Raw genomic sequence first — 22,310 nt, 5'->3', positions numbered from 1 at the left:
CAACCCCAGGTTTGGGAAAGGGAGGGTCAGGCTGAAGTCTGTCTCTGGGGTAACCAATTAGGACATGGTGTGGGATTTTTGCAAAAGCCTCATTGATCAGGTTTTGTTTTGCAGAGCTGAAATTCAAACCCAGGTCTCATTTTGTCCATCTTCTCCAGGTCTCGAGAGGGGAGAGATCAGATTGGGAGGGCAAGGGTCTGATCCCACACCCAGCTAACTACACCTTTGAACTGCGGGGAAGAGCATCCAGAGCCTGATCTTCTCAGCTGGTCCACCCCTTTGGTTTGAATCCAGAGCAAATGCCATGGCTAAGGCCAACCTGCAAATTCTCGGCACACAACATTGCAGAACCACTTGCCTCTCTTGACGTAGGCTTCCCCCTGAAGAATTCGTGATTGAGGGAGCTGTGTGGTGGGTTGAAACGAGACTGCAGGAAAACACACCCATTGGCTATCGCTTCCAAAGGGGCAGGACCTTCATAGGGGAATCCAAATCCGATGAACAGCTGCAGGAAGCAAAACCACAAACCCTGGTGAGCTTGAGTGAAGAACACCATTGCCCAGACCCGTTGCATTCTAATTCATTAGCAGTTCTGCCTCTCGAGTTCACTCATCTGAACTCTCTCTGGTGCTCAGCTCAGCAGAAACACAGGCTGATCTAACTGAACTCTAAGTGAAATTCTTTGTAGTTCAATTCACAATAGCTTAAATGTGTTATAAAGTTCTCCCCAAAATGATGTCTTTATCAAAGCTAAATGTACACAGTACATCTTTACCCCTTCATTTATAACAGAGGCCTTGTCATTAATATCAATGGAAGTTGCACCTCTTTACATCATGCATGTATTCGTCCTACTGTTTCCACATTGAAAGCTGCTGGCTTGCTAGATATCAAATCAGAATCATGCCTAAAACAGTACCAGACCTAGGTGGAACAGCAGCTACATGCCCTAGCTTCTCCTGTCTACAGACCTGGTTTTCTTTCCTGGTAACAGGATGAAATGAGTTTGGGTATTTAGTGTGCCAGTGGGCATTTGCACATCCCATAATTCAGGCACAGTTGGCAGTCCTTACCCAGGAAAAGCCAAGGGCTGGAATATAATAGGGGGCTTGCATGCCACTGGGTTGGCAGTGCTGGGGGTGGTCTGGGAAGTATGCACTTTGCCTGACTCTAGCAAGTGCTATGGCGCTGGGCTCAGGTTCCGATATCAGTAAGGAGCATTTCAGGACCTAGTTATGCTGTTAGTCAATCAATCCACAGACCCCACGCTCCTGGACAGAGCTGAGCAAATAGTGACCAAAAAGTGTTCTATGAACATTCAGTGGAACCCAAGAGCAAACTTTGGTGTGACGATGGGTGTGATGTAATTCACATCTCTTAAACTCTAGTAGAGCAACTGCTTGCAAAAAACAAATTTGAACCCCAAAGTATGAATATTTCCCAAGAGACAATTCCAAATAGTATATTCAATTGTAAAATTTAAAATCCAACATTTGCACCATCTTTGGACAGTCACGTGGTATTGTTTCTCTCTTCTGATTGGATGTAATTAATCAACAGAAGGCAAACTACCAATCCAACAATCAATCAATCTTACCATTCGAAATTGGGGCTATGTAAGCTGGTTTCTCAAGTCATTTACCTGAGTTCTAGCTATGTAAATCACGTGAGTTAGATGTCTCAGTAAAAGTTGTGTATTCGATTGTAATATTCACCATTCAAATAACCTGCAGACTAAGAGTTATTTGCTGAAGAAATTAGTGAATGATTTTGAATTACAAATACACTTGAGAATGTTGTGAGCTGACCACTGACAATTCGTAAAAAGGGGAAATTAATCAGACAAATTCGCTGTTGCGATTTGCTCAGCTTGGCGTCTGGATAATTACTGCAGTTGATGTGGCCTGCAAGCTAGGGCTTCAGTGGCACTAGCCTCAGCTTCCTCCAGCGAAAAGAGCTTCAGCTAATGAATTCCCCCTCAGATTACATTTCTCAAGGCAACTCTGGTCCGCCTGATCAGCAGCTGGGTATTTTATGGAAGAGTAATGTTGGACTTTGTCAGAAATCCACATGAAAGGGCCACACCCCTATTTTGAGTACCTTGGCTTTTCTCAGAAGCTGCTGGAACTCATGCTGTGGCAGAAGGCCATGGTTCTTGACAAAGGCTGGGACCTCAGGAGGACGCTGGGTTTCATAATAAACAGTGCCGTGGATCTCCATGTACTTGTTAAGGATGGCCAGGAACTTTTCTTTGCCCTGGGGGAGGAAAGCGAAGAAAATCAGCTGCATGTGAACCCCAAAAGAGATGTATTTGATACTCAAATGCCAAAATAAAGGGGCATTTCCTTAGTCTGATCTCACCATCCTAGCGCCTTTAAGGGTACGTCTCCACTTCAGTGTTTAAGCCCAGGGTTCAAACTCAGGCTCAAGCCTAACCCTCTTTTTGTATTCACACAAATCATGACCCAAGGTCCCAGGATCCACAGGGCTGGAGGGTCCGAGCCTGAGTCAAGCTGGAACCCAGGGTTCCAGCTCTATTGCTTTGCAGTGCAGACACAACCCTGCTGCATTTGTGCTCTGGAAGTCTGCCAAAAATATCCCACAATCCCATGGGATGACTTTCTTTGTCCTCCAGACAATCAAGTTTGGTGGACAGTCAAGTTTTCCTACACTGATCCATGAACAAAGGGCTAGAGTGGCAACATTTTGGGAGGGCGTTAGGAAGTCTGGAATATGGCTGGTTGGACTTGGGTCTGCGTACTGCAGTGTGGATGCTGGAGCCCTGAGCTTGGGCCCAGGTTAGAAGATTCTTAACCTAGGGATGACCCTCAGTGTCGACGCTCAAGCCCTGGGTTCTCTAACCCAGGGTCTGCTGACTCGAGTTCCGCTTACCCTGGATTTACACTGCAGTGTAGACATACACTAAACGACCTCCTCTCTAGCAGCAAGGGAGTCTTTATGTACCGGAACACACTGTTAGTCTGTATCGGCAAAAACAACGTGGAGTCCTTGTGGCACCTTAGAGACTAGCAAATTTATTTGGGCATAAGCTTTTGTGGGCTAAAACCACTTCATCAGATGCATGGAGTGAAAAAAAACAGTACATGGGCTATAATATATATTCTGCTTACTGTTTTTTTTCACTCCATGCATCTGATGAAATGGTTTTAGCCCACAAAAGCTTATGCCCAAATAAATTTGCTAGTCTCTAAGGTGCCACAAGGATTCCTCATTGTTTTTACTGTTATTCAGTGGAACTCAATCTGCAGGGCAGGAAATCCCCCTACAGGGAAGGCAGACTTTTAGGACTCCTGGACTATAAACCAATTTCACACTCGTATAATCCCACTGAATGATGTGGAGCTGCTCCTCTTTGACATGGGTATGACTAAGAGCAAAATCAGTTCCCTGAATCAGAGGCGACATACCTGGGTATTGGATATAGTCAGCCCCACAAAGAGAGTCTGCGTAAGGAATGTCATACACGAACAGACCAATGGTCTGTCCAGGCCAATACCCTGGCCCTGACATTAAACAGTGGAAGTCACAAAGCCTCTATAATGCAACCTCAGGTTACAATACTGTATCAGTGGCAAGTAGTGGAGAGAGTGTATGTTCCTGACCTCATCCAATGATCAGTTTATACACTGAAGCATGGAGATTGAGATCCCTTATAATTTGTATCCCACCTTGTGCAAAGGCAAGTGCAATTATTCATATAAACATCTAATCCTCTGCAAAAAATCCTAAATTATTTGCCTTAATAAACTACCACAACAGTGAGTTCCACAGGTTAAATGTGTTTATTTAAAAAAAAAAAAAAAAAGTATAGTTGCGTCTGTATACAGACAATTCATCTTTCTTCCCAAGACCCTCTCCTTGTCCCCTGTAGAATGGCAAACAGACATAAATCGATTGGATGGATAGTCATGTAGAAATAAAGGTGTTATCCATGTGAAATGCGTCACTGATCAGAAAGCTCAACTAGTTCTTTCTCCTTCGCTGAAGTTATTTCAGCAAGACAAAGCAGACAGGCACTTTCTGTTACTGTTGTGCCCTATGACCCAAGCAACCAGCCACTCCAGCTGCAGAATGGCATCAGTTTTCCATCTACATACATTCATGGCAAAAATGCAAAACTTCAGCATGGTTTTTTTTTTAGAAGACTGGGGGGATGGTATGAGGCTGATTAATCCTAGAGCTCTTTTGATGTTACCCTTTAAGGATTGCATATAGCTGTTAAGGACTTCATTATCGCTTTATCAAACTAATAGCCCTGCAGATCAATACAGCACCATACAAGAATTCCAAGCATGGATTTCACTGAGATTATCTTCCCTGCTAGCAACAACAAAAGAGAAACAGCTTTCCCTTTGAATTTAGCTGTGATCAGCACTACACTCATCTCTCTCTCCTCTACTTATTTCCCTCTCCAGGCTCTTTACAAGCCCTGGGAGGAAAAACAACTTCTCAGCAGCATTAAAAGAAGACAATAAGCCACAATCTACCTGATTGGAGGGCAGAGGCGAAGGCGGCTGTGAAGGGCTGACGAATGTGGAAAGCAGGCCACACAATGCTGCTGTTCCAATCCACAGAACCGCAGACACGCTCTGCTGATTAACCCACCTGACCTGGGGGCTCGGGGATTTAATGGAAAAGAGGCCATTTATTCACCCACACTGTCAGAAGCAGCCTCATGGCTGTCAGTTGTATTCAGCTGAAAAGGCAGCTACGTGGAGCACGGGAATGTGTTCTTTCCCCGGCCACAGTCTAATCCCACAGACATAGACTTTTACTGAGAGAGGAGCCTGAGCCTCTGAGTTTGGATGCCAAATCTCCCAAGAGGGGTTGGCTAGGGGCTTGGGCCCAGGCCCATCTCCCTTTCTATCCATCTGGCACTCATCTGTGTCTCTGCTTTACACCACACTTTGCCTTATCTCTCTCCCTCCCAGGCCCCCATTGTTGCCAGCTGGCACACTGGTTGGGACCCTCCTTGGTGGGGCTTGGACTCCAGACTGAACCTGTGGCTGGAGAAAGGCCAAATCCTTTCTTCCCTTATTGTGCTCTCCCTGCTGTCCTTGATGCAGGTTTCCCACCACCCCCAAACTCCTCCACGATGCTGCTGCAGAATGGCCAGCAAGTGGTGCTGTTAAGTAACACAGAGCCCAGCTCACCACCCCACTGACTCCCACCCCTGTCTGAGAGCAGACAGCAACCTCCCCTCCAAAGCTCCAACCCTCTGGTAACTCAGGGAATGACAGAGGATGCGTGGGATTCAGTCTCTCCTCCTTCTGTCCCTATTGGTCCTGAGGCAGCTTCCCTTTCTCTCTGCGTATCTCTCTCTCTCTCTCTGGCTATGGACTTCTCTCCAGGGCCGGATTAACCTTTTGTGGGCCTAGTGCCAAACATATTTGTGGGCCCCCATGGAGGCAATGGAGCATGGCAACAGGGAGGTCAGTCTCCAGAGTGAGGGGCCAACCGGGGGCAATGGAGCAGGGCAGGGGCCTCCCCACTCCACCCAGCCCAGTGCAAGGGCACTATTTACAAACGGCAGTTTCCAGATGCACAGTGCCTCACCCAGTCCTGTGCTGCCAGCATGCCCCTTGCCCTCGGGGGCGGGCCCATGCCATGCCACACAGCCCCGCTACCCAACACCCAATAGGAGCACCCACAGGAAAAAAGCTTGCTTGGCTGAGCACCCACCGGCAGCCCCGCCTATCAGCTCCTCCCACTCACCCCCAGGGCTGCCTGTGCGCCGCTGATCAGCTGTTCAGCAGGGGGCAGGAGGCGCTGGGGCGGGAGGGGGAGGAGCAGGGGCAGGAAGAGGTGGAGCGAGGGTGGGGGGGCGCTTGGGGGAGGGTGTGGAATGGGGCAGGAGGAGATGGGACGGAGGTGGAGTGGGGGCGGGAAGAGGTGGGGCCTTGGGGGAAAGGATGGAGTGGGGCCAGGGACTGGTGCAGAACAGGGGTCAAGCACCCCTGGGGAAATCTGGAAGTTGGCACCTCTGCAACACCCCCGCAACTCCCTATGGCCAGAGCCCCCCCAGACCCATTATGCCCAGTGCCCCCGCAGACTCCCCCCACAAATGCACAGCACCCTGCACAACACAACCCCTGCCCAGCACCCTGCTGCCCACAGCCCCACCACAACTGCCCAGCACCCCACACAGAACCCCCACTCTCTAGTGCCCCAACACACAGAGATCTTCCCTGCCCCCTCACAGCCCAGCACCCCCTCGACCCCCCAGAGACCCAGTCCCCCACGCCCTGCCTCCCGACCACACTCACCGGCCCTGCTGGGAGGTGACTATATCTGCCGAGCTGAGCCGTTAGCATAGACAGGGCTGGTCCCGGGGTGGGGAATCGCTCCAGCCCCTTGGGAATGACGCGATCAGTCAGGCCAGGGACTGCCCCGGCCGGGTTCCCTCAGGACCCACTTGCCTAGAGGGGCCCAGCCAAGCTCCCCACACAGTCCCCCACAATTGGCTGAGACTGGCCAGGCTTCTGCAACAGTCTCAGGAAGTTCAGCTCCAGGGAGACAGGTGGGGCCCCACAGGCGGTGGGAAGCAGAGACTGCCCGGAGCCGGAGGTGCACTGGGGTCTGGCCAGGGGGCAGAGAGGAGGCAGCGGGTGGGGCCACAGGGCAGAGAGGAGCCCTCAGCCAGCCAGCAGGTTGGCTGAAAGGAGCAAGTGATGGGCGGGGGGAGTGAGCTGGCAGGGTCTCGGGGCTCAGTGCAAGCGGAGCAGGCCGGGGCCCCTTCTGAGCATGGGCCCAGCTCCCTGGCACCACTGGCATCATTGTAAACCCATTCTCCAACTCTCCGTCCTAGATACTTCCCCCATCTTTCATTCAGTAGATTCCCCCATTCTTCATCCTCCATTCTGGCCCCACTAGCCCTGTGTGTGGCATGAAGGATGCATGCAGCTCAGCAGCCATTGTCCTTTAGTTCCAATTCCAAAGATATTGAGGCAAAACTCTCTGATATGAAGTCAGGGCATGTTATTCCCCAGGTAAGCCAGTGGGGCCCAAAGGGAACCCTCCACATTCTATGGACTTCTGCCTCTCTCCTTGGGAGCAGGTCTCAGTGTTGCAGACAGATGGGAAAACGTTGGCTCTCTATCCACGCATTGCAGAACTCTTCCCATGCTGTAAGGGCTAAACTGCATTCCCAACTCAATACGCTACCTGCTCTCTGCTGGCAAGTTTATCATTCTCACAAAGCACAGATCAATTGTACGTCAGGTATTTAGAATCCTCATGCAATGTGAACGATCCTTGCAATGTGAACAATGAGCAACACAAAACGGCATATTTACTAACATTGGAATAGCTGGGGCTGAGGTGTGATAAACAACAGAAGCCTAATAAGGAAGGAGCTGTATGTGTGAGTGCTATGTTTTGTAAAGAACACTGTCTTTTTGTATGTAGCCAAATGGGACAGCACGATTCAGTTGACAGGCTGACTGAATGAGGAGCAAGTTTCTAATCCAAGCTCTGGTAACCTTGGGCAAGTCAGTTCCTCTCAGAGTGACTCAGTTTTCCCATGTGTAAACGGGGGATAATATTCACCCTCCTTTGTAAAGCACCCTGAGATTAATAGAAAAGGTTATCTAAGGATTAGTAGCTGTAGTGTTCATGAAAGGGAGAGTCTGATAGCATTTGCAAAAGCCAGCTGTAGTGTAGACAGCTGTTGGGCATGTTCTCCCTACAATAGTTCCTGGACTCTAACACCCCATGCTGTCCTGGCTGGGGTCTCTAGGAGCAGAGTGCTAATCACACAAGGTGCTCTGCTGAGACCATCAAACTTGTTTTGACCTAATCAGAACTGGAACGCACATGGCCTGAAGTAAAGGACTAATGTACTATACCGTTGCACCAGAAAGCCTCTTCCATTGTGTTATTGTTTACAGAGCACCAACAATGCACTCAGCTCTCTATAATACATAAAATAATGGGCCAGATGCACATTGACACCAGCTGAGGATCTAGCCCAACATCCATCCCTGCCCCATATTGCTTATACTTGAACAGAGAGAAGCCAGGATGCCCTGGAGAATCCAGGGACAGCTAGTACTTAGCAACTATGAGCCAATTCCTGCTTGCCTTTGTGAGCCCACTTCAGCAAAGCATTCAAGCATGTAGCTAAGCCCCTTGCCATTCAGCAAACGACTTGAGCATGTTCTTAGCATTAGGCACGAATGTAAGTGCTCTGTTGAGAAGGAAGGGACAGCTGAACCGGGGCCACTAGCTGTCTCACTGTCTGCAATACTCCTATGACTAAAGTAAACAGGATTTGGTCCTACTTGACAGGAGAGAGCCCACTCCATGTCTGGCTAGCACAAGAATGTTCTGAAGATTTTTGGTTATTAAAAAAATCTCTTAGTGTATGTTTTAAAGCTTCTACAAAATACCCCTTGAGATTTACTACATTGTACAGCCCCTCTCCTGTGCACTTTTACATTAAATGTCAGAGCAGAGTTTAAAAACAAAGACACATGGGGAGTGGGGTTATTCCAGAATTTGGGAATCAGAGGCATCTGAGAAAAGCAATTTTCACATTGAAATCTCGTGATAACAGAGGGCAGGTCTACACTACCACTTACGTCGATCTAACTTACATCGCTCAGAGGTGTGAAAAAGACCGACCCTCCCGAAGTGATGCAAGTTACAGTGACCCAAGCGCTGTTTACACTGGTGCTAGGTTGGCGGGAGATGCTCTCCTGCCAACATAGCTCCTGCCTCTCGCGGAGGTGAAGTAATCATGCCAACAGGAGAGCGCTCTCCCGGCGGCATACAGTGTCTTCAGCAGACGAGCTACAGCAGCGTAACTGGCTGCTGTGCCAGTGTAACGCTTCTAGTGTACACTTGCCCTGAGTCTCAAAATGTTTTGAGTTCAGGTTTGGATGAAATAAGCATGCAGATGCTTATCTGCAGCTTAATCCAAATGATCTGAACTGCTTTGGCTGACAAAACTGAGCGGGAAATTGGATGTATATGGGCTGTTTTCCTTATTAGTGCTTCTGCTCCTGGTGCTAGATGGAAGCTGGAAGTTCAGAGGAACAAGAATGAGGAAGGGCGGGAAGTTAATCAAATGTTTCTGAACTTCAAAAAGATTCTATTTGAGAGATTGTATTTGATCCTGGGCTTATCAGCAGTACTTGGCTTGTCTGCTACAACTCAAGAGCAATATGTTGCTCTTATATTGCATTGTTCATCTCTAGGCCTCAGGGGCACTTTACAAGGGAGGGCCTCATTAGCCTTGTGTTATAGATGGGGGAACGAGGCACACAAAGGGGGCCTGGCTTGTCCAAGGTCACACAGAATGTTTAATGTCAAGTCTAGGTATCCTGAGTCCCACACATCTCCAGCTCCTTGGACCACACGTACTCTACCCTATCTACCCAGTGCTAGATTGTACAACACTTACCCAGGCTGGTAGGTATGACAGGCAGCTGTCACCTTGGCCAACACACTGGGAATTGAACCAGGGGCCTCTTGAACTGCTGCTAAAGCGCCAGAGTTAGCAGCTTGTAACAACTCCTATCTTCTGTGGATCAGCACAGAGGGGGACTTGTCACACATAACCACTGGGTTACCTGAGCACTTGCTAATAGAAGGTTTCAGAGTAACAGCCGTGTTAGTCTGTATTAGCAAAAAGAAAAGGCGTACTTGTGGCACCTTAGAGACTAACCAATTTATTTGAGCATAAGCTTTCGTGAGCTACAGCTCACTTCATCGGATGCATACTGTGGAAACTGCAGAAGACATTTGTATATAATGTCTTCTGCAGTTTCCACAGTATGCATCCGATGAAGTGAGCTGTAGCTCACGAAAGCTCATGCTCAAATAAATTGGTTAGTCTCTAAGGTGCCACAAGTATGCCTTTTCTATTCACACTAAGGCCTTTCTTCATGCTCTGGTCACATAAAATGAGCACACTTTACCTACACACCCATATTAAACTCCTTTACGCTGCCAGAGCCTTAGTGTAAATGAGAATCGGTCCCATTGACTTAAACCCACCACACAGGCCCTACTGGTCTGATTCTCCATTGACGCACAATATGTTGTCACTTAGAGCAGTGGGTGTAAAAGCTTACCAAACCACAACAGGAGCCCTTTACACCCATTTTGCATAGGTGTCAGGAACTACACAAGGTGCAGGACAGTGAAAATTCAGGAGGCAGGTATTTCTACCACGAGATATCGCAGCTACCCAATCCTGACTGGTAACTAGGGGTGGTGGACAAAGCAACTGGTCCTGATCCTCTTCACAGACTGGGGGTTCTGGAATCCAGAGTTTAGATCCAGGCCCCTACTTCCTGGGAAGCAGGTGCTATTCCATGGACCTTTTACGGCAGCTGGTTCCCGACAGCGAAAGAGTTTTAATAACATTTATTTAAAAATCCGTAAGAAGCAAGGAGGAGAGAGACAATGAGAAATCAATGTAGCCCACAGAGCGAGGCAAGTGTTGGAATCACTCATTGCGAGGGAGGGTGTTAGTAGCCATGAATATTTCTGTGCCAAAAAAAAAAGAAATTAAGTCAAAAAGCTGTTATTTACAAAGGGGGAAAAGGGAGCGGGGGGGTGGGGTGGAAGCCTAGCCATCAGCAAAAGGTCTTCTTACTGTAAGACTGTGTGACAGAAAGCGTGTGCTGGGTAACTTATAAATACATGTAATTGTTGCAGGGATTTCTATACCTGGGCTGCAATTGTGTGTTTTGAAAGGAGGGTTTGTTGCAGAGATATGCTGCTCTATGGAACACAGACTGCAGCATTCAGAGCAGGCTGCGAGAACAGATTCAGAGGGACTGGTAATAGAAAGGGTGGGAATGGGGAAGAAGAGAACCCAGCACAGTATCAGGCCATAAACACCCACTGTTAGCAATCCGCATTTAACCTACAGACGATGAAAGCTCAATCGCAGACATACAGTTTCTATTGATAATTTATATTTAGTCTGAAATGCACCGTTAAATAAAGGAATAGATTAGCGCAATACAGTACCTGCAACTGGAACATCCCAGGGAGGTGCATGGAAGAAAAAAATCAAGAGAGGGTGATAATTAGCTCCTGCTCATGGATAATGGAAGCAAAAGCATTGAGCATGCTCCAGATAAAAGAAGGTGGAGCTCAGGCCGCCCCCAATAACCAGTGACACTGCTAGCCACACAAGAGAGGGTAGTGCTGTTTTCTTTTAAGAGGGTGTGCCTAATGAGTGGGGTTATAGCGGTGCTATTTGTCTCCCTAGCAGTGAAGTGGTGTTGGAACAGGAAGTCAGTTGTCTGTCTCAGGGACGGAGTAGTGGAAAAGAGTTTTGCACCTACAGGCCACAGACTCAAATCTGACCCATGTCTGTGGTGACTAAAAGTTGCTTCCAGCTGATGACAAGAGGCAGTATTGTTGAGTGGCTAGTGCCCTGGACTAGTACTTAGGAAACCTTAATTCTATTCCTGCCTGAGCCCGACCTGTTACGTGACCTTGCACAAGTAACTTCCCCTCTCTCTTTTCTCCTCCGTCTGTCTTGTCCATTTAGATTGCAAGCTCTTTGGGGCTGGGACTGGCTCTGACTCTGTGCCCTGCCTGGGGCCTCTACATGTGACTACAATACAAATACTGACAAGAAAGATATGCCACCACTAGATGCTGTCAGCTCAGCTCCTAAACAGCGAGTGTCCAGACTTTAACTGGTCCGGTGGTTGGAACCTGAGTTGCTTCGTAAAATGCCTGGGATGCCCATTCTGTTTCGATTTGGCTCACTCACTTCCATAGTGTTATACTGGAACAGACCAGTGGGTCCATCTAGTGCCTAAAAAGTGTCAGCTGTCTCAAAAGAAGGTGCAAGAAACCCCTCAGTGTAGGTGGCCAGGGGATAAGCTGCTCACACAGGAAGTTTCAGACATAGGGTGCTCTCCCAAGGGAAGTGGTGGAAGCTCCATTGCTGGGACACTTGAAAGTGGACTGGACAAATCACTAGGGAATATAATCCAGGAAATAATCCTACATGAGCCAGTGGGAGGGATTAATTAAATGGCCAATTAGGTCTTTTCACTGATTTCTAGGAGTCTGTGCACATTAGCCCAGATTCTGATCCCTTCGAAGCCAGTGGCAAAACTTCCATTGACTCCAGGGATTATCCTTTGGCTATTTGTTTGTTACAGTGGACTGATCATGTCAGTACAGGCACCCACCTTCCAGATGCTGGCTTCCTTCCCGTACACCACTGCCATGTTGCTTGCTTTGTTAGACTTAATGAACTGCCGCTCAGTCTCGTTGAGCTCCTCGGACACAAAGCCCATGAAGGAGTTGTCGGGAGTGTGAGCTACAGAAACCAAGGGGAAAAGATACACGGGTTTGGCTCTTGCCAGTGCACTGAAGGGGTCTTCCATTATCTGTCCTCCCAAAGCCTCAGCAACATGCAGCCTTTCCCCATTGAGGTCATTTATACTGAAGAATGGGATGGTTACCAGAGTCCACCAATGAGATGAAAACATTTCCGGGTCCTATCCACGTAGCTGGGAGTTTAACTATTGAGTTGAGCCCTGGTGTCACAGGGGCACTGGGGATCACTGGGCTGAAATTTATACTGTTTCTCCATGACTGTCACAGGTAAATCCTAGGCTAGATCCAGGATTCCCCTTTGCCTCCTTTACCTTCCTATCTGGTAACAGTCCAGCTGCGTCTGTGTCCCCAATCCCCACTTCCCAGCTGAGCACCTTAACTGTGCACTAAGCCCTCAGTGCTTCCCTCTCTGTGGAGAGACAGGGAGCGGGGGTGGAGGAGCTGCCTTCAGATGTGCTCCACAGGAGAATATGGGTCAGGACTGATTAGTGCAAGGAAATATTTGGAGGTGTTTGGAACCAGTCGAAGGTGCAGGCCATGAGGCTTGGATTATTCTGTGGCACTCATGCATTCTGAATCAAGAAAAGAGAGTCAGAAAGGTTCCTTGCATTGAAAAAAAGAAGAAAGGGGGAAAAAACCAAATAGGAGCGATTAAAGTATATGAGCTGTGATCCGCCTGCAGGTCTCTTTAAAATATAAGTTGCTTCTTAGGCTGCCAGATAGATTATATCCAGCCAGGGGGAAAAGATATTTGAGTCACAAAGTGTGTGATCGGTCACCAGGCTTACGGCCGACAAGTAGGACTCCTTTCCACTTGGCAGATTATTGGATAAATCTGAAGCACCAGCCTCAGGCCCTTCTCTAAAATCCCACCTGGCCTTCTCCAGAGAGGTGACTCTCCCTCTGAAAATAAATTCTGTGTTTGAAAAATATGCCCCTTGCGTTTCACCTCCCTGCCCAACTCTCTTTGCTCCTTGTCTCCAAAGGCCTTTTTTTTCACTCTCTTCGCCTACTTGGATCAAGGCTGAGCTCTCCTGCATGCAAGGGGCACAACTGGGCAGCTGATTTCAAATCTTCCTTTCCCCTGGAATAACCCTAGTAAATCCCACCTGTGGCATGATGGGCCTTGCTGGCATGGTGGGCTCAGTATGGGGCTGAGCATGGGGCCTGTTTGCACCTCCCTTCAAGAGTGAGGTCTGAAGCCCACCTAGTATGAGGGCAGGATGTTCTTGTGGTTAAAGCCCTAGCCTAGGGCTCTAGAGATTTGGGTTCCACTTCTGGCTCTGCCGCTGGTTCCTGGGGTGAGTTGCTTCGCTGGACACACAATAGCAGAGTTCAAGGTAGACATCCTGCAGTAAAAAAACTTAAGGACCAGACTTCAAAGAGAAACTGCTGAGCTTCAGTTCATTTGTAAATTTGACACTGTCAGCTCAGGATTAAACAAAGACTGTGACTGGCTCGCCAACTGCAAAAGCAGTTTCTCCTCCCTTGGTGTTCACACCTCAACTGCTAGAAGAGGGCCTCATGCTCCCTGACTGAACTAACCTAGTTATCCCTAGCCTGATTCTTGCTTGCATATTTATACCTGCCTCTGGAAATTTCCTCTACATGCATCCGACGAAGTGGGTATTCACCCACAAAAGCTTATGCTCCAATACGTCTGTTAGTCTATAAGTCTATATAGTCTGCCGCAGGACTCTTTGCCGCTTTTACAGATCCAGACTAACACGGCTACCCCTCTGATACTTCATATCTCGGTGCCTCAGTTCCCCCTCTGTAAAATGGGGATAATAATCCTCCCTTTGTTTAATAAAAGCGTGAGGCCTTCGGGGTAAGAATTGTCCACACTATGTGTGTGTACAGTGCCTAGCACAACAGGGTCCTGATCTCAGTAGAAGCCTCCAGGTGTGCAGCCTAGTGGACTGAGCACTGGACTGGGATTCAGGAGATGTTAGTTCTAGTCCCAATTCTGCTGCTGGGTGACCTTGGGCAACTCCTTTCTTGTGACTCAGTTTCCTCATTTATTAAATGGGGGATAATGCCACTGACCTCCTTTGTCAAACACTTTTAAGATCTATAGATGAAAAGCACTGGAAAAGAGCTAGGTACGAATTACTGGGCAGAGAAAGGAGTCCATGTCCCTGCCGCTGGGCTGTTACAACTCCCCTTTCACATTAGCATGGGTCACTCAAACATGGCTCAGGTACAGAAGCTGCTTCAGCCTGCTGCTCTGTTTGCCATAATAGCAAATTCCTTCTTTCCAGCATTCTCTCCCCTTGCTTTTGTTTTCTAGCCATAAAATCCCCCGCTGCTGCAGGACGAATGATTGGTTTGCTCAGAAAGCTCCCTGCAGAATCCCCAGGACTGAAAAATGGCCATGGCCGAGCAAAGTCCTTCACTCCCAAAAACCTACGGGGGGAGGGGAATTGCTGGGGCAGATTGAGAACATAATTAGCAAAACAGTGGGAGTGGGACAGTAAAGTATTAAAGCTCATTAAAGTAACAGAGCCCATTAAGCAGGAGTTTCCTTGGAGCACATTGTCAAGGTTAGGGTCAGATGGAAGCAGCATGCATCCCATCCAGTACGCTTGGGAAAACAGCTTTGGGCTATGGAGCAACATGGTAATAAGCCTAGCATCTCTTTTGTGTCCCAGGCTTGGTATAGTGGGAAGGGGGTGTTATTTTCTAGCTACATCCCACGTTAGGAGTCCTGTATATCTCCTGTAGGGCTCAGAGGTCTCTCAAACATCTCCCCCTACTTTAATCCTACCAGCCTCAAGGGCACTTGATATTGCAGCCTCCTTAGCTTTAGATGAGAAGGACTAGATGGGACTCCCTTAAGATCTTATCAATGTACAGCTCAGCTGGCCAGAGGGCACGTTGGTGGGCCATGTGAGATGCTCATCTCCCCTGCTTGCACAACATTTCCCAGCCCCTGCTGGCACAGGGGGTGGGAGGAAGCCATAGGCCAGGGGACTGAGATGCAAACCCCGGTATTGACTGCTCCTGAATAGCTGCTTACAAATGGAAACGGAAGGCCCATCCCAGCAGGTATATGGTGCTCATTGTGTGTGAAAATGCACTCTTTTCAAGTGAACTGGACACATGTCAGCCTCCAGCTTGTGGAAACAGGTAGAAGGAACAGGAGCAAATCTGAGTTTGTGGGCTCAGAGCAAATCAAGGTCTGTTTTCCTTCCACTGCGGTAGCTTTGGGGCGGCAGTGACATGGGCAGTGGACTGGCAGAGTAATTCAGATACATCTGAGAACTTATTTGTACCTTTCATGCATTGGCCTTGGCCTGCAATGGTAACCAAGAAATAGAGCCAGGACAAAAAAAAAATAGACAAATAGTAAAATTACCAAAGAATACAGTTTTGGTGGCACCGGAACACTATGCAAATTCGGGTTGCAGTTGTCTAATACTTTTGGCCCCAAACCCCCCTGAAAACAAAAATTCTGAAAATGTCAAAATGTTTCATTTTGAAAATGTTTGGAATTGAAATTCAAGGCATTTAATCCGACTGGCACACATTTTTTTCTTTGTTTTCGTTTTGGTGAAAAACAATCAGCTTCAATTTGAAACAAAGCACATTTTCCCCGGTTTGACCTCTGAACCACCAAATCGATTATTTGCTCAGCTCTATCACCCAGTCTGCAAATACAAAACCAATAAAATAAAACCCCAGTAGAAACAATTACCAAACAAGGGATCACTTACGAAACATAGTCATGAACTGCTTGGGATTCAGGTTCCAGTACCCCCAGTTTGTCCGGTAGCCATGCAGAGTGGCATACTCCTCAAGGTTGTAGGCTGGCTCTGTCCCAAAGGTATCAATGACACGAACGCGACACCTGCCCAGGCAAGAAAGCAAAGGGCAAGGGTTATATTCTGCTCCCATTCTGCAAATAAAGAGCATCAAGCCACAAGCTATAGGTTCGCCCTCTAGCATCAGCAGGCCAAGGAGAGAGTTAGTGCTGCTGAGGGCTTCAGCAGATGCTCATTTAGTGGAATGACTGCTTTGAGAGAGATCTGGGAGTCCTAGAATCCAGCCTGTGCAGGGACAGTCCCTCACATCAGTGCCCAATTACTGGTTTGAGCATCCTTGCAGCAAGTAGCATTATGTGCTCAAATGCATGCCCCATGGGATGATAGAGAGGCCAAGCCAGTGCTGCCCTGGAGTAGTGCTGTGTGTTTGAATACCAAGGACCAAAGGCTTTGCTGAAATGGAAAGAGTATGTACTGCCTTACCGCCTAAAAGCTGGAGGCCTGGGAAAAGATGACAACACTGCCAATGCTGACAGCTGAGACAGATGTAGGGACTGTTACTGCAAGTGCCAGTGGATTAATTACAATGGCTACAGCTGGGCGTGATGCAGATGATCACCGAATAAGTTTTGCCTAAGCAGCTTCACCAATACAGGCCAATGATGATCAGCAACCTCTGCTACTCCAGTCCTGGTCCCATACACTTCTGCCAATAGACTTTGATTGGCAATACCCCCCTATGCTCTGTTGTGGCATTTAGCAATACCCCTGAGCTAGGGACAGGCACCAGGAGGCATTGCACCTCACCTGGCAGGCAGCAGAAGCACCCCTGGAACTGCACCCCTTCAGAGCGTGCAGCTTATTCTCTCTAGTGCTCAGTCACCTTTTGGGAAGTCACAGTAGCCAGTGACTACTTGGAAATATCTGGATGGCAGGATCACTGATAGGCCAATGAGAATGTGGCCTGATGATGTAATGTTTCCATCTTGAATGAGTGCCTTTGCTGTCTGAGTATATTGCCATGTGGACAGAGTGCTGTGAAAAACAACAAATGGGCATTATCCCTCTTACTCAAGGAGTTGGATTAGGCTTATTCACTAAAGCAGCTGTTTGTTCTTCAAATTTACTCCAGAGATAGCCTGTGGAACTCATTGCCACCAGATAGTAATGCGGCAAAGAGATTAAGAACATTTTTTAAAAAGATTCAGTATTTATATGAATAATAAGAATATTTGACAAAAATGTATAATGAGTAGAAACATGCTTCAGGACATAAACTAACCATTAATAGCCTGAGGCAGGAAGAAATGTCACCATAGGGATATTATTGAACAACTGTCTATCCAGAGGGTTTTACACCTCCTGCAGTATCTGGTGTTGGCCATTGTCAGAGACTGGATACCAGACTAGATGACTCTGGGTCTGGTCCGCTATTGTATTTCCTAGGTGTATAACTCAGTAACTATTGCTCTAAACACAACATGCTTAGGAACCTCTGGCATTAGGTATTGTCTGCAAAGGATAGCAGATTAGATTGATGCTCAGTCTGTCCTGGCCTGGCAGTTCCTTTGTCTCAGCAAATCTGGGTTTCGAACCCAGGTCTTGCCATTAACAACGCATAACGTTACCGTTAGGCCACAGAGAACTGACATTGGGCATCAGCCTTAGGTCAAAAGGGGAAACTGGAAGCAAAGCACTGGTCCAATATTCAGCAGAAGGGGGCAGGGGGAAGTATCCTAAATGTCACCTCTGGAAAGGAAGAGATTCACTGCTCCCTGTTGCGCAGGCTTTTCACCCACCCAATGTTTGGGAAAACGTTATCTATCTCCAGGAGACATTGTAATGCTTTTCTGAATATTCCAGGAATGCGGAGGTAGGCATTACCCTGGCAAGAGGGAGGAAGAAAAGAGATTGTGGAAAGAGAGAGGAGAAAAAGCAAGTGGCGTGCACAAAGCAAATGCATTTATAATGAAAACAATAACACCGCCTGTCATCTTCCCCTCTAATAAAATTGTGTAGGATAGTGGAAGGAATGGGTGAAAATGTAATAAATAGCAGAACTATCAGTGTTAAATTAAATCACATACTTTGCAGGCTGCTGATGTACCACAGGGATGGTGACATTTGTCTCTCTCAATGGCAAAGAGGAAGGGAGGAAACAGGCTGGGGGCAGGGGGGTTATTCTTGCAAATACAAAGAGATTTCTCGGTCCTGTTGTGATGGTGGCAGATTCCACCTGCAGCGTGCAAATATACTATTTACACACACACACTCCTCCCCAAGGGTGTTTGCTTCCCCATTGCAGAGCCTTAAAATGAGTTCTGATCTCAAGACGGTAGCAGGTGAGGTTGAGCTCCCTCCTTCCCAGGCATATTCTGACAGCCGCTGGGAAGGTCTCTGGGCAATTTACCAGCTGTCAGAGCCATGCACATAAACAAGGCTGGAAACAAAAGGCTAAACTCCTCCTCCTTATGTGCTGGAGATTTATGAGGGGCTCATTGGTAGGGGAAGGGAAGGGCTGCAAGGTCAGGGGAGTTTTGGCTGGTCTTGCTGCGATAAACAACAGACAGAGCAAAGAGGGAGGGAGGGAGAGAGAGAGAGAGAAGGGAGCTAAGTGAGACAATTGCTCAGTGCTGCGAACATTCCCCATCTGGGAACTTGGGTTCAAATCCCGGATGGGGTCAGATTTATCTTAAAAGGTGTTTCATCCTAGTCTGTGTCTATGCCCTGTGTAAAACTACCACCAATTTAGGCACAGGACAGCCTCATTAGGTTGAAGGACCGGAAGAGATTAGGACTAGAATAGCATGGGGTGCTGCAAATCAGGACTGGCACTGGCAGAGTTGGACTGGACTGGAGCAGCATGGGACGGGGAGGGCTGGAGCAGTGCAGGGTGAGGTGCATTGGCAAAACTGTGTGATAAAGTTTGCAAAATCCCAGGCCACAGCATGCCTCCCTCTAGCCAGAACTATTTGCCCCTCATTTTCATTAGCGCTGGTGTCACTCGCTATTTAAAAGTAGAAGCAAAGAGGAAGAGAGTGATTTTTTTCTTACCTGTATTTCTTAAAGGAGAGCCCCATGTGTTGCTTCATTTGCTGGAGGCCATGGTAATCAGTGTAAATGAGGTCAAAGGGCAAAGGGACAGTCAAGGGACAATTGCCCCGTCCCGGAGGCACCCCTAAATTACTGAAGAGAATCAGGAAGGGTTGATCAGCCACACAGTATAAGCCCTTTCACCAGCCCTAGCCCCATTTCCCTGCCATGGGATTTAAAGGCACCATCAACTGGCTCCTTCCTGGAAGTCTTGAACTCCGCTTTAAAAATATGTTGTCACTGGGGCCTCGCCTGGCCTCTCCCCCATGATTCCTACAAGTCCATCTCCCCAGGTTGTTGCATGGGCAGAGCTGCCTCTTAGGATGTCTTCTGGGAAGCAGAAGCCTTGGATTTGCATTTACTGTGCGACAATGACACTGTTTCAGATGTCCAGAGAAGTAGGGCAGGGAGTCTGGTAAGCATTGGGGGTGTGGGTAGGGGAATAAGTTAGTGCCTGCTTATACATCCTACAAATCTCGTTCCTGGGGCAGGGAAAGGGAAAGCAAAGAGAAGTCTGATGTGTGTTACTGAAATCATCACAGGGGGCGAAACTGCCCCCTCTCCAGAGGCCTAAGCCCAATTTCAGTCCCACTTTAACTCTAGTTTGGGGGCTTAAGAAGGCCTTACATTGATGCAATATGACCCTGCCATTCAGTAACTAGAGCTGGTCCGTCTGGTGCAAAATTGAGATGGGAGGGGGGATGAAAAATTCATCCCAAATTGGGACAAAAAGCCAACATTCTGAATCTTTTCTTGAAATGAAATTCCCATTTTTTTTGTTTGTTTCTTTTGGGTCAATCAAAACATTTTGTTTAAATTTTGTACCTTTTTAATTTTTAAAAACTATAGAATCACATAAAGGAAAAGTCGTTTCAAACTGAAAAATCAAAACTTTTTGTTCCAAAAATGACAAATTAGGACATTTCACTCTTAAAAAAAAACAACCATTTTTTTTTCTAAACAAAATTTCATCTAAATCAGTAATGATTTTTTAAAAATATTCTGTTTTGTCAAACCAGCATATTCTGACGGAGAACTCATGACAAAAATTTTCTGACCAGTTCTGAACAGCCATACGGGAGGGTGACCTTTGTAGGCCAACATGGAGGGGCGCTGGACTATAGGCCATCTCTTCTCCCTCCTCTCCTCTTCTTTTGGTATGGCTTGTATGCTGGGGGCACTGGTGCCTCTGCTACCCCAGGGTTTGTGCCTGGCCCCTGTAGGGAGAAGGATCTTGGTGCAAGAATCCCAAACATGATCTGGCTTGCTTATATAAACCAATCAAAGAAGTAAGTTGGTCAGGTGTCATCCTGGAGCATTGGCTCTGACTGTGCAACACTTAGGCCGTGTCTACCATATCCATGCTAGTGTAGTGCCATAGTGTAAACAGCGAAGGAAGGGTTTTTTCGATTGCTATAGCTAATCCACCTCCCCAGATGGTGGTATCTGGGTCAACGGAAACATTCTTCCATTGACCTAGCAACGTCTACACCAGAGGTTAGGTTGGCATAGTTATGCTGTTCACAGGTGTGAATTTGTCACACCCCTGAGCACTGCAGCTATGTCAAGCTAACTTTTAAGTGTAGACCTGAAATGTAGAATGAATTAATGAAGGACCACTCCAAAGCCAGCAAAAACAAGGATTTTCAATTTAAGGTGACTTAGCTGCACATAAATGCTTGCAACGGCTTTATTGCTCTTGTCACAAAGAATATAAGCGTTAGCTCGCTGTAGAACAGAAAGGGTCATCTGCGGATAGAATAGGCTCTAGTTTTATCACTTGTAATTTAGGTTCACTTCTATGGGCAATTTTCCACTAAGTGGCTGATCGGGGAGATGACAGGAATAGAAAGACTCTCGTCTCTGAGAGCCATCCCAAAAAGATACATAAATAAAGCAAGAAGGAGAGGCTCAGACACCAAATTTGGAGCATTATATTGGCCTGCAAGAGCTTTCCCAACACTCTGGTACATACCTGCCAATCTAGCATCACAGTCTATAATTATAGGCGCCGACTCCGTGGGTGCTCCGGGGCTGGAGCACCCATGGGGAAAAATTAGTGGGTGCTCTGCACCCACCGGCAGCCAAGCTCCCCGCCTCGCCCGGCCTCACCTCCTCCTCTGCCTCCTCCCCTGAGCGCGCCGCGTCTCTGCTCCTCCCTCCCTCCCAGCGCTTGCCACCACCAAACAGCTGTAGCAAGCGCTAGGAGGCAGTGGGGAAGAGCAGGAACGTGGTGCACTCAGGGAGGAGGTGGGGAAGAGGCGGAGCCGGGGCGGGGATTTGGGGAAGGAGTCCAATAGGGGAAGGGAGGGGGCAGACTCAGGGCAGGGACTTTGGGGAAGGGGTTGGAATGGGGGCGGGGCTGGGGGCAGGGTGGGTCGAGCACCCACCGGTGCCAGAAGAAGTTGGCGCCTATGGTACATAGGCTCAAAATTAAACTGGTGAGGGAGAGCCAACCCCCAAATCCTGCTACTCCATTCAAAGGCACTAAGATAAATGAAAAGCTTGGGGCTAATCTATAAGGGATGTCAGATGTTTCAGATATGTGTGCACACTTGATCTCTCCACTTATCTAACCTGTGTGATGGGAACTTAAATGATTGTTCAGATTAGTTACATTCCAATAACACTGAAAAGGAGGCATTGTCTACTGGGTAACAGACTGCTCTCACTTATGTTGTTCGGAGACTAGCCCCCTGGACTAGGGCTTAAGAGACCTGGGTTCTAATCTTAGCTCTGCCACTGACCTGATGGATGATTTGGGGTAAGTCACTTCACCTCTCTCTGTCTTGTCTAATTAAACTGTATGCAATTTGCTGCAGGGACTGTCTCCCATGTGCCTGGTACAATGGGGCCCTTCCCTCCACTGCAATGCTAGAAACTTGCCCCAGCCAACATCCCGCTGGAGATAAGGGAACTACTTATGGAATAAAACACTGTTTAACACCAGGGCAGTACAATCTGGCCCTACCACAGGAGACTGAAAGTTAGGACTCCTGGCTTCCATTCTCAACTCTGTCACTGGCTTCTTCAGTCTTTTAACCTCTTGTGTCTCCATTACCCCTAACTTAAAAAAGGGTATAATATGAACTATTGCTCTGAAGGGTG

The 22,310-nt window shown here is 47.7% G+C and overlaps 1 protein-coding gene across 1 annotated transcript in view; it reads right to left on the bottom strand.

The window, feature by feature from the left end:
- MGAT5B (alpha-1,6-mannosylglycoprotein 6-beta-N-acetylglucosaminyltransferase B) overlaps nucleotides 1–22,310 on the bottom strand; it is a 168,343-nt gene that overhangs the window by 27,003 nt on the left and 119,030 nt on the right. The window contains exons 9-14 of the mRNA XM_073310498.1: nucleotides 19,164–19,295; nucleotides 16,062–16,195; nucleotides 12,192–12,322; nucleotides 11,008–11,013; nucleotides 2,101–2,256; nucleotides 359–505 (exon numbers count right to left, since the gene is read on the bottom strand). Coding sequence (XP_073166599.1) covers nucleotides 359–505; nucleotides 2,101–2,256; nucleotides 11,008–11,013; nucleotides 12,192–12,322; nucleotides 16,062–16,195; nucleotides 19,164–19,295 — 706 coding nt within the window. The remainder of the gene's footprint in view (nucleotides 1–358; nucleotides 506–2,100; nucleotides 2,257–11,007; nucleotides 11,014–12,191; nucleotides 12,323–16,061; nucleotides 16,196–19,163; nucleotides 19,296–22,310) is intronic.

The sequence above is a fragment of the Lepidochelys kempii genome, chromosome 14, assembly GCF_965140285.1.
Source record: "Lepidochelys kempii isolate rLepKem1 chromosome 14, rLepKem1.hap1, whole genome shotgun sequence".
NCBI classification, from domain to species: domain Eukaryota; kingdom Metazoa; phylum Chordata; order Testudines; family Cheloniidae; genus Lepidochelys; species Lepidochelys kempii.
This window is presented reverse-complemented; position numbering and strand designations above follow the sequence as displayed.